The sequence below is a fragment of the Corylus avellana genome, chromosome 5 (assembly GCF_965113065.1).
Source record: "Corylus avellana chromosome 5, dhCorAvel1.hap1.2, whole genome shotgun sequence".
NCBI classification, from domain to species: domain Eukaryota; kingdom Viridiplantae; phylum Streptophyta; class Magnoliopsida; order Fagales; family Betulaceae; genus Corylus; species Corylus avellana.
Window position 1 is genome coordinate 5,114,026 of NC_142494.1, and position 12,954 is coordinate 5,126,979.

General features: G+C 36.5%; 1 protein-coding gene across 2 annotated transcripts; it reads right to left on the reverse strand.

The window, feature by feature from the left end:
* Positions 1-282: 282 nt before the first annotated feature.
* LOC132181679 (G-type lectin S-receptor-like serine/threonine-protein kinase At4g03230) lies at positions 283-10,215 on the reverse strand. Of its 2 annotated transcripts, XM_088516566.1 has the most exons (8): positions 8,516-10,215; positions 2,752-3,222; positions 2,184-2,333; positions 1,783-1,994; positions 1,489-1,699; positions 1,121-1,358; positions 878-1,028; positions 283-794 (listed from the first exon to the last, which is right to left on the reverse strand). In XM_088516566.1, the coding sequence occupies exons 1-8, from the start codon at positions 9,861-9,863 to the stop codon at positions 480-482; spliced, it is 3,096 nt and encodes a 1,031-aa protein (XP_088372692.1). In that variant the 5' UTR covers positions 9,864-10,215; the 3' UTR covers positions 283-479. The 2 variants fall into 2 exon arrangements, with proteins under 2 accessions (XP_088372692.1, XP_088372693.1); XM_088516567.1 differs by lacking the exon at positions 2,184-2,333.
* Between the last annotated feature and the right edge of the window lie 2,739 nt (positions 10,216-12,954).

Sequence of the window (12,954 nt, forward strand, 5' to 3'; positions counted from 1 at the left end):
TGACAGAGACCCAAAATGGCCAACGACTTCCTATGAACGCTGGTGGAAAATTCTGGCAAACTCTGACAGCGGTTTCGGCAACCTCCAGCAGTGGATTCTGGCAAACTCTAGTAGCATCCGAGTATACTAAGAGAGAGTGGGTGCTAGAAAGAGAATCCCTAACTCAAAAAATTGTCTACAATATTACAAAATAAATTAGATTTTGCTAGCCAGTCAAAAATATTTTTATTTGTCAACAATTTTCCGTTATACCAAACACAAAAAAATAAGAAAAATCCAACAAAACAAAAAGAGCTTACTGTCTTTCAATAATTGGGAAAAGCATGAAGTGCCTCTTAAATTTACCTATGTTAGGTACATTTCCTATATGGGCTAATGTTTATGGCTACACACATATTGGCTTATAAGAAAGTAGCGTCTGATTGACAGAGTGTTTGCAAGCCTAGTATAGGACAGAGTCATGATAACTTGCGTTAGTATCAAGCAGTATCATGTTTCTCTTCTAAACTACTAGTTAATTCTGTATATGTACTTTCTGGTTTACTAGAAGAAGAAGCTTTGCTAGAAAGGCCTCTCCATGGAATAAATGCCGGCTGTTTTGGAGTTGGAACTGTTACAGCTTCACTATCTAGCATGGTAACGACATTTGACATAGTGGGGCGGTCATTTGGGTCTTCTTGTACGCACAAGAGTCCAACATTTACACACTTCACAAACTGATCTGCATTGCAAACATTTTGTAGAGCTGGGTCCATTAAGTCCAACACCTTCTCTTCAACCCACAATCTCCACGCCTGTGACAATTTTCAAATCAGAGTTTTCTGGAGTATAACATAACCAAGGAAATTAATGACTACAAAAAGTTTAACGCACTTACATAACCTATAAGGCTCATAGCTTGTTTTGACTGATAAAATCCTGTATTCTTTTTTCCAGTTATAATCTCAAGTAGAACTACACCAAAGCTAAAAGCATCGGATTTAACTGAGAAAAGTCCATCTAATACATACTCTGGAGACATATAGCCACTGCATGCCAACATATTTCATTAGTGGATAAGGTAGGCACTTATATATATTTTTTGTGTAGACAGAGTTGGAGGATTGAAAATTGTGCTTACTAAGTTCCAACTACTCTGGTTGTGTTTGCCCCAGTTTCTTTGCCTCCAACAATCCTTGCCAAGCCAAAGTCAGATATTTTGGGGTTCATTTCCTCGTCTAAAAGGATGTTGCTGGTTTTTAGATCTCTATGAATGATCCTCAATCTAGAGTCGTGGTGAAGATAAAGAAGCCCACGAGCTATTCCCAAAATAATGTTGACGCGCATTTCCCAGTCCAAACGCATGCTTAGCTTTTGATCTTGCGAGTTTTCCATTTTCCGTTCAAAGAATAATGTCAACAACATAAACAAGTTAGCCTTTTCTCATATATATATATATATAGTCTATCAAGCTCTAACAGAGATTAGGAATTCATTTTAGAGACCAACCAAATATAAATGAATCTAAGCTTTTGTTGGGCATGTACTCATAGAGTAAAATCTTTTCATCTCCTTTTATGCAATATCCCCGAAGTCTGACAAGATTTCTATGTTGAAGTTTTGCAATCAACATCACCTCATTTTTAAATTCCTGTAAGCCTTGTCCTGAGACACTTGAGAGCCTTTTTACCGCAATTTCTTGACCATCTGGAAATGTTCCCTGAGATATCATACTCACAATGTTACAATAACCAGAAACTAGTTTACATGAACATAAACACCAATTAATGCTGCTGAAATTACCTTATATACAGGCCCATAGCCTCCTTGTCCAAGCTTGTTGACATCTGAGAAGTTATCTGTAGCTGCTCGAATGCTTTCTAAATCAAAAAAGGGTACATCTATGCCTTTCTCATCTTCTTCTCTGAACTCACCCGAGCCCATCATGTCTTGGAGATGTCTTTCACTATCTAATGTGCGAAGTACTCGATTTCTTCCACCGCTTCTTGTGTTTTCTAAGTTTAGAAGACAACCATATATATAATTACATGAAAAAACTAATAAATGGCTTTATTTTGATTCAAGATTGTGCATGGTATATTGCATATTGTTAAAATCATCAATTATTCTAAAAGTTTAAACAGATAGAATGGCTGAATTGTATTATTTAATTTATATTCTAACACATTTTGCAAAACAATTACCTTGTCTCTTGACCATATTTCTTCTCCACAAATATATACAAACAATTGAACTTGCGAGAAGAAACACTGCTATTAGAGGTATCATAACAATCAAAGTCAACGATTTCTTTCCTTTTGAATACTCTTTTGAAGGCCGAGGAAAATCACCTTCTACATGCTCTGATGGAAAGATCAAAATGATTAGTCAAATTCCACAAATATATTGTTTAGACTAATTATCACAATTTTAATGCCTATTGTTAGTACAAGGTAAGCATAATATCAAAAACCTAGACCTCTCAATAAGCTAAAGAGGATTTGGAAGTTCTTCCAAAAACCTTCAAAATTCTAACGTACAATTAGAAGTGATTACACATAAAGGAACATAAAACTTTTAGAAAGCTGCACAAATCCCCATTTGAACAGGCAAACTCTTCTTAACAATGATGAAATGCAATGGAGAAAGAGGTCCGGGGTTTGATGATCACTACTAATTTAAACAAGAAAAAAAAAAAATATAAGTAGGACACGCTCCTTCACTAATAGAGTAAACTTAATCTGCCAGAGGCAAATGAAATAGTGTTCTAACCTTTAGTACAATTTAAATTTATGCCATTCCATTGGAACTTTGTAGTGCAAAGGCACCTCTTCTTTCCATTTTTTGCTTTTTGGCAACTTGAATTTGGCAAGTACTTGCAGTCTCTGGGTAAAGTACAAGTTGGCGGTTGCGGGGTCTCCCAAATGATGTGAACTTCAGCTTCAGAATTATTGTTGCCAAAGAAATTCCAACCGGTCACATTAAATGGCCCACTGAGCAAATTTCTTAATGAATTTCTAGCATCAGGATTTTCTGCGTGTTTTTCTTGAATGACAAATTTTCGTGTGCTTGGATCGATACTCGCAACTCGATAGCTGCCATTGGCCATGCTGAAGCTAACCTGGCCTGTGGAATTGTTGCAGTAGAAATTGAAGTACATTGGGTCACCGCAATTTGGTCCAGTGCTCAACGGATAGGGGATCAAGTTTGTGCCACAAGGCTCACAATTTCTGACAGTTGATTCTGCAAAGGTATAAAATTTGAAACATTAATTAAACACTAAAAGATGAGGTTTAACCCTTGTAGTTTATATGAAGCTATCTAGCATTATAACATGGTAACAAGCTGCTTGGCATGTCAAGTACTTCTGTAAATACCGTGGCAGCCCACGAGTAGTGACAAGTGATCATGTACAGACGAGGTTATTTTTTCAAATTGTCTAATAAAATTAAACAGAACTATGGATTTTGAGTGCAATATAATGTCATTGTCAAGCATAAAAAGAAAGATTAGTGCTGTGATTTTAACAACCCATACCAGCAGAGGTGGTTTCTCACTTCCTTTTTAACATCAATGATGATTTTTTAATTTCTTAAAAAATAAATAAATAATAAAAAAACTTTTACTAAATTAGCCAGATGATCCCAACATTTGAAAGACAAAACAACTAGTTTACAAACTAGTTACCTTTCTATTTCTCTCTCTCTCTTATTATTAAAGACAAAGAACAAAATTAGACTAGAGAAGAGTGGAGGAAGTCTTCTTCGTATTTCACTTGTATATAAAATATATCTTACAAAGCCTATAAATAGAGGCATTCAAAGACTAACTTACAAGGCTTTTACTTCTCCATATTTATTGTAATAAATAACAAAAACTCATCTCTAAGTTAAGACTTCAGTTAAAAATTAAATAAACACATGAGTTTAGAAAAACTAGAGTCCTTTATTAATAAAAGAACTTATAACTTCTACCATTTAGAAAAAAACTCTCACGTTTTGATTTGTTTAATTTCCAACACGCCCCCTCAAATCAAAACCTCCACATGCCAAGCATGCCTCTTAGCCTCATGAAAATTGTACCTAATAATGGCTTAGTAAATATATCTGCTACTTGTTTAGTGGTGTGGCAATACTGGAGCTCTATTGTCTTCCGCTTGACATGGTCTCTAAGAAAGTGGAACCTTGTGTCAATGTGTTTACTCCTCCCATGTTGCACTGGATTCTTTGCTAACTTTATAGCTGATTGGTTATCCCTGTAAATCATAGTCGGTTCTTCTTGTGGATGTTCCAGTTCCTTCAAGAGATTCCTTAGCCATATAGCTTCACAAACAGTAGATGAAGCCGCCACATACTCCGCCTCACAGGTAGACAATGCTATGATTTCTAGTTTCTTGGATGTCCAAGAAAATGCTGTAGAACTAAGATTGAACACATACCCAGTAGTATTTTTCCTCTCATCTTGGTCACATCCCCAATCACTATCTGAATAACCAACTAATTTTACTTCATCACCATAGGCATAGAATAAACCAAGATTCAGAGTGCCTTTGATGTACCTTAGGATCCTTTTTGCAGTTAACCAATGAGTCTCCATTGGTGTCTCCATGTATCGACTTACAAGTCCAACTCCATAGACAATATCTGGCCTTGTGATCGTCAAGTACCTCAGACTTCCAACCAAACTCTTGTAAAGAGTTGGTTCAATAACTCGACCATCTCCTTCTTTTGACAACTTTATGCTTGTTTCAACTGGGGTATTCACAGAGTTGCAGCTATCCATCTTGAATTTCTCTAAAATCTCCCTCATGTACTTCTTTTGGGATATGAAAATTTCACCCTGTTGTTGCTTCACTTCAATACCAGGGAAATAGGACATCAACCCGATGTCTGTCATCTCAAACTCCTTAAACATTGATTGCTTGAATTCCTTGAACATTTCACTACTATTTCCTGTATATAACAGATCATCAACATATAGGCAAATGATTAGAAATTCACCACGATGGTTTTTCTTCATATAAACAGCATGCTCATATGGACATTTAGTGAAGCTGTTCTGATGAAGGTAATTATCAATGCATGCGTTCCAAGCTCTTGGTGCCTGCTTTAAGCCATATAACACCTTCTTAAGGCGGTACACCTTTCTTTCTTCTATTTCCATTATAAAGCCTTCCAGTTGTAGTATGTACACCTCTTCTTCAAGGATGCCATTGAGAAAGGATGACTTGACATCAAGTTGGTATATCTTCCAATTGTAATCAGCGGCAAGTGCGATTAACAATCTCACTGTGTTAAGTCTCGCAACTGGTGCAAAGACCTCTTCATAGTCGATGCCATACTTTTGTTTGTAACCTTTAGCTACAAGTCTTGTCTTGTATTGAGAAACTTCACCTTGTGCAGTGCGTTTGATCTTGTACAACCACTTGACACCAATAGCCTTATGGTTTGATGGGAGTGTTGTCAACTCCCAAGTGTCATTCTTTTGAATAGCATGTATCTCCTCCTCCATTGTGGATCTCCAATAATCTTTTTCAATAGCTTCTTGAAAGATAAGAGGCTCATGATCAGCATATAGGCAGAAAAAATTAGTCTCTCCATCTTATGTTTGCTCATAGATTTCCCTGAGACTTTTCATCTTACTTTGATTTGTGGAGGATCTGCTGCTGCTACCTCTCATAGAAGATGTAGAGTCCCTCTGTGCTGCGGACGGTGTGGTAGGCTGAGAAGATGATGGGGTACTTGGTAGAGCTTCTGTTGAGAGCTCTTCAGGCTCCTCTAACACTTGTTGTTCTAGCCTTCTCTTCATTGCTCCAGCTCCACACACTTTCTTCATCAAAGATAATGTCTCTACTAACTACTAGTTTCTTTGTTAGTGGATTGTAGAGCTTGTATGCTTTCAACTCTTCGCTATATCCGAGAAAGATACACTTTTCACCACGATCATCAAGCTTCTTCCTCTTGGATTCGGGAACTTGAGAATATGCAACACACCCAAAGATTCTTAGGTGTGCAACACTTGGCTTGTGGCCGCTCCATGCCTCTTGAGGTGTCATATTCTTGACACTTTTGGTAGGACATCGGTTGAGTAGATAAGATGAGCATGCCATAGCTTTTTCCTAAAATTGTTTTGACAGCCCTTTCTCCTTGAGCATAGTTCTAATCATATTAAGAATGGTACGGTTCTTTCTTTCGGCGATCCCGTTTTGCTGTGGGGTGTAAGCAGCAGTCAACTGATGCTTTATGCCTTGTTCCCTGCAATACTTATCAAATTCTTTTGAGGTATATTCTCCACCTTGGTCAGAACGAAGAGTTACAAGCTTATGGCCACTTTGATTTTCAACAAGGGCTTTGAAGTTCTTGAATACAATAAAGGCAGCTGATTTTTCTTTAAGAAAATAAACCCAAAGTTTTCTGCTAAAGTCATCGATGAAGGTAATAAAGTATCTATTACCTCCTAAGGACATGGGCTCTATTGGTCCACATATGTCGGTATGAACCAGTTGCAATGGTGATGTTGCTCTCCAAGATTTGCTGCAGGGAAAAGGAAGTCGTGCCTGCTTGCCAAGTATACATCCTTCACAAATGTTGCTCAGTGGCTCGATCACCGGTAACCCATGCACCATGCCAAATGAAGATAATAGCTTTAGGCCGCTGAAATGTAGATGGCCAAAGTGAAGATGCCACTTCCATGACTCACTTTCCTTAAGTCCATAGAAGCACTTCTCAGACTTTGTGTTAAGATGTAACGGGAACATGCGATTATTGGTCATTGGAACACGAGCCACAATTCCTCCACATGTATCTCTCAAAATGAGAGAGTAGTTCTCTATATGTATGGTGTACCCCTTCTCGAGCAGCTACCCAATGCTAAGAATATTGCTTTTCATGTTAGGCATATAATAAACATCATAAATGTACCCTTTCTTACCATCATTTTGATAGATTTTTATCTTCCCTTTGCCTTCAACTGAGAGTTTGGTGGAGTCTCCCAAGTTCACTTTTCCTCGAACTCCTTCTGTGAGTTCAACGAACAGATCTTTCTTCCCACACATATGATTGCTTGCGCCAGAATCGAGGTACCAAACCTCATCTTGTGAATCTGAAACACCATGAGCAAGAAGTAAAATAGAATCACTACGACCCTCATGTGTTGCTTCTACGACATTTGCTTGTTCATCATCTTTGTGCCAACAATCCGAGGCATAGTGTCCAAACTTCTTGCAATTCTAGCACTGGATACTCTTATAGTTTCCACGTCCATATGTGGATCTTTCTTTTCCTTGGTAGCCTCCTCGTCCTCGACCTCTAAAGCTTTGAGTCTCCTGTATACTTTGACATGGTTGTTGGAAAATACCACGCCCACAGCCTCTACCACGACTAGGGTAGGAGCTGAACTTGCCTTGATCATTTAGAGTCAGTTTTGACTCTAGTGCTTGTTCTAATACACTAGAACTAGCATTCTTTGCATCCTTTGCTCATGTACTTGTAATGAACCGAACAACTCCTCAATTGTTAGATTCTCCAAGTCCTTAGACTCTTCGATAGCTACAACTACATGTTCAAATTTAGAGGAAAGGGATCGAAGTACCTTTTCGACGACTCGGATGTCATCGACCTTCTCATTGTTTCTTTTCAAACCATTCATGATTACCAGCAATCGTGAGAAATAATCAAACACCGATTCTCCATCCTTCATGTGAAGAGCCTTGAACTTGCCCCGTAATGATTGGAGACGGACCCGTTTCACCCATTCGTTTCCTTTGAAGATGGAAGCTAGAATCTCCCATGCTTGTTTACTTGTCATTGCTTCGGCAACTTTCTCAAAGGTAGACTCGTCCAATGCTTGATAGAGTAGAAACAAGGCCTTTTTATCCTTCTTCCTTTGCTCCTTAAGAGTCTTCTTCTCATCTGCTGTGTATTCATCTTCCTCCTCCGCCGTTGGTTCGGTAAATCCGTTAGTAATTACTTCCCACAGATCTTGAAACCCAAACAGGGCTCTCATTTGGATAGGTCATGACCTATAGTTATCTTTTGATAATCTACGGATTTGTTGTTGGACTATGTTGGAACCCATTTCTAGAAGGGACACAAATGGGAATTGGCACAACTGAGCTCTGATACCAATTTAAAAGATAAAACAACTAGTTTACAAACTAGTTACCTTTCTATTTTTCTCTCTCTCTCTCCGTCTTTTATTACTAAAGACAAAGAACAAAATTAGACTAGAGAAGAGTGGAGGAAGTCTTTTTCGTATTTCACTTGTATATAAAATACATCTTACGAAGCCTATAAATAGAGGCATTCAAAGACTAACTTACAAGGCTTTTCCTTCTCCATATTTATTGTAATAAATAACAAAAACTCATCTATAAGTTAAGACTTCAGTTGAGAATTAAATAAATACATCAGTTTAGAAAAACTAAAGTCCCTTATTAATTAAAAGAACTTATAACTGCTACCATTTAGAAAAAACTCTCACGTTTTGATTTGTTTAGTTTCCAACAACATATTCCAATTATGTGTAAAAGGAGTACCTATAGCAGATTTTGCCACGCGGACAGAGAGGTCACTACCACCTTTTGTGTACTCCTCTTGAAGATTAATTAGACCAGAAGTCCAAATCCAACATTTGTAGGTCCTGTGAGTTCGTTGCGAGCTGCTTAGAGCATATGAATAAGCCTGGCACTGGTTGTTGTCAAGGCACTCCTTTCTGCATTCTGTTTCGTTTTTTGCCTCCACATCAGTGTCTGGTTTGCTCACTTTCATCATCTTTAAGCTCAAGAACTTGTCGCTCTTGTCATATGATTTCCAATTTCTGATGCACCCATCCAAAAAATCACTAGAATTCCAATTCCCCTGGTTAGCAGGCTGGAACCCGGGCAAACATTTGCATTCCAACTTATTGTTAACATTGCAGCTTCCGAAATTCCCACAAGCATTGTAAAAGCTACATTCGTTTTCCGGTTCCCTCCATGTCAAATCCCCGCTCTGATAGCACTGTAATTCCCCCGTATAATTCATCACTAACCTTGCGCAACTATCATTAGAATTCTTCTTGTAATTAGCTATACACTTGGCATACTCCAACCAGGACGATTTCTTATACTGCTCGCAGCTGGCCGTACTGTTGGATCTGGTGACATTTAATAACAAGTTAGCTATGGTATCGCGCATTTCACCCAAGATCCAATTTCTCCAATAAACGAGTGGCTTTGGCTTTTTGGAGATAACGTAGTGGCCCTCTCCTTCTTGATCTTGCTTAAACGTGAAGTTCCCGGGTCCCGGGTCACCATCACCTATCCATGAAGTCAACGTCAGCTCTTCATCCATCTTCATACCTGGAAGAAATGTATCCGTTGGATTTTGGAAGCTCTCCCACTGACTCGTCGCCAACTGATCATCCCTTAAGACCAGGTTTCCAGAATCCATGAGCTTCACAGATCGATTTGTAGACGAAGAATTCTCGACACTTGTTTTCCAATAAACCTTTCCAGCGGTATCCCATACCTCAAGGTTGCCATCTTCTACAATTCCAAAATAAACGTCTGTGGAACCGTTAATTACCGGGTTGTCTCTGTTGGCAACCCATACATATGTTGGTCGATCCCATTTGTACCATATCCCAACGAACCTTTTGTGGTTAGAGGAGGTAAAGAATCCCAGTTCAAACCTTCCTCCACTGGAGACAAGGGTTTTTCCATTGTCAGTAATCCAGTCGCCCTGCTTCAGAGTATCTGTGGCATAGCAATAATCCACACGACAGGAAAACAACAAGAGTATGTACAAGAACAAGATGGAAGACAGCAACCAACTTGCAGACAATATACTACAGTTGATTTTTCTTCTATGGCTTATCATGATCATTACGAACAAAGCATGCATACAGGTAACTGATTTAACTGAAATTTTATATCATTTCAAGCACACCGAGGATGCTTATCATCTCATAGCAAAACATTCTGGTTCTATACTACTATACCCTTCAAGATTTCTTGGTACAAAAAAAGCCACAATGTTCTTGCATGCTTTTTAACTCCTACAACATGTTAATTTTTTGAATTGCCCTAAAACTTGGAGAGATTCCAACTAATTCAAACCAATCCAAAACTAAAATTAAAGTAATGATTGACGCATTGCATAACCTTTTGTACCTACCACGCCCCTATCACCGTATATCCCCGGCTTCATGTTGCATATTTTTTTCTTCTAAATCTTCTTCTTCATTTCTGCTATCTCTTCCTCTGCTACGCTGGAGACTGAAGTGATAATTGAAAGAGTAACCCACAACGCTCACTCAGTGTAGAGTTATTGCTTATTAAATGTAATATGTTGACCGTTGATATATGTACGTGTGATGCATCTGAGGTGTTGTGAAACTTTCAATTTTCAATAGAAAAAAGCACGTTACTCATTATTATACGTACGAGTGATTGAGTTGAGTAGGTGCATGTGGGCCTTGTCGACTGTGGATTTCAATTATCAATTACAATTTGCACATTTACTCTTTTACACGTTTTCTATGAATTAAATGCGTTGAACTCAGTGAACAGAGGCTATAAATTACATTTAAACATTTACACCAACCCATTAAAAATAAAAAAAGATTTATCTTTATTTATCTGAATGCATTCTGATGATTCAGTCAAATTTGATTGTTTGTTTGACATATTTGTAATCAAATGAAATTTATGAACACTTTTTTTGTTATAACTTTGCCAATATAGTCCGTGTTGTAATTTAGGCCGAGGACTTTTTAATTATTTGGTATACCATAAGCAATGATTTGTAATTTAGTTCAACCATAATGATTGATTTTGCAATTATTCTAAAGTAATATTAACAATTTTTTTTTGATAAGTTCTTGATACTTTAGAATTTTGCCAATAGTCATCAATAAATTTTTACTATATTCAAGTATGTTATTTGTTATTATTTGTTCTTTTCTATTTTAAATTTTGTTTACTATATCTTATATATTAGGGTTAAATGTTTTATTAGCACTTGGTTTACAGATTTTTATATTTTCATACTTAGGATTCAAATCATATCATAAATTGTGCCTGACTTAGGGGGAAAGACTAACTTAGCACCTCAGTTAGGTTCCGTCACACGTGTCATCACATAGAAATGACACGTGTCCTAAAAATTTAAAATAAAAAATAATAAAAAAAAAACTAAACCTTCAAAAAAAATTTAAAAATTAAAAATTGAAAAATTCATGGGGTGGCCGGCCACCCCCATTTTGGTCATTGGGGGTGGTTGGGCCACCCCAGACCGGCCAAAAAAGGGGTGCCCGGCCACCCCACGAATTTTTCAATTTTTTTTTTTTTTTCTTTTTAGGTTTAGTTTTTTTTGTTATTTTTTCAAGACATGTGGCATTCGGTTAGTTTAGGCTAACGGAACCTAACGGAGGTACTAAGTTGATCTTTTCCGTAAGTTAAGTACCATTTATGATAGGATTTGAACCTCATGTGAAAAAAAAAAAAAAAAAATCTGCAAACCCAGGTATCAATAAAGTATTGAGAAGTGCTACACATCCCAAATTTTCTTCCCTAAAGTTTGTTCGCAAATAATGTATCACCATCTCATGAGATTTATTATTTTGAAAAATGTGTCACCAACTCACGTGATGAAGACACATCATTTGAAAATTAACTTTTGGAACAAAATTTTTGGATATTTAGCATTTCCCTAAAGGATTTAACCCTATATATTATAATAAAAACATAATATATAAAAATAACAAAAAAATGTTAATTTGTCATTTCATTTTATTATTTTAGTTTTGCCCTTAATAAATTCCTCACTACAAAAATCGTGAGAAATTTTGACTGGAGGTTTTTGACGTGTGATTTTTTACGTTTAGCAACGGTTAAAAAGGGGGATGTCAAAAATTCCGAATTTTTGACGTGTTGGGAGAGACACGTCAAATTTTTTTTTTTTGACGTATCAACTTTGACACGTCAAAAGTTTTTGACGTGTTGGCTTTGACACGTCAAAAAATTGTTGACGTGCCAAAACCGACACGTCAAAAAATATATATAAATTTTTTTTTAATAAAAAATAATTACAATATTCCAATTCCTGATATTCCAATACAATAATTCCAATATTTCTAATCCACATACTTCCAATCCAATATAATCCATAATCCAATTCAATCCATAATCCAATTCAATCATAATCCAATTCAATACCACATCCAATACATAATTCACATCCAATATATAATCCACATCCAATACATAATTCACCAACATAATACACATCCAATACATAATCCACCAACATAATCCACATCCAATACAACATCCACCTACATAATCTACATCCAATACATAATCCACATCTAATACATAATCCACCTACATAATGCACATCCATAATCCACATCCAATACATAATACACATTCATAATCTACATCCAATACCTAATCCAATCCAATACATAATTCACATCTATAATACACATACATAATACACATTCATAATCCACATACATAATCCAATCCAATACGTAATCCAATCCAATCCAATACATAATCCACATCCATAATACACATCCATAATCCACATCTATAATCCACATACATAATCCAATCCAATACATAATCCAATCTAATACGTAATTCAATCCAATACATAATCCAATCTAATACATAATCCACATCCATAATCCACATACATAATACGCATCTTGAACATACTATGAGGTTCAAAGAATATATATATCCAACACAACTTCATTAAACAAAATCCAATATCCAATATCCAATATATATATCCAACACAACACAACTTTATTAATAATATATATCCAATATCCAATATCCAATAATATATATCCAACACATACTTCATTAACCAAAATTTCAACACACATACTACATTCCAACACAACACATAACAAAACATATATATACATCGAAAACACGTTCTAACACAAGGCAAAACAAATATACAATAAAACACA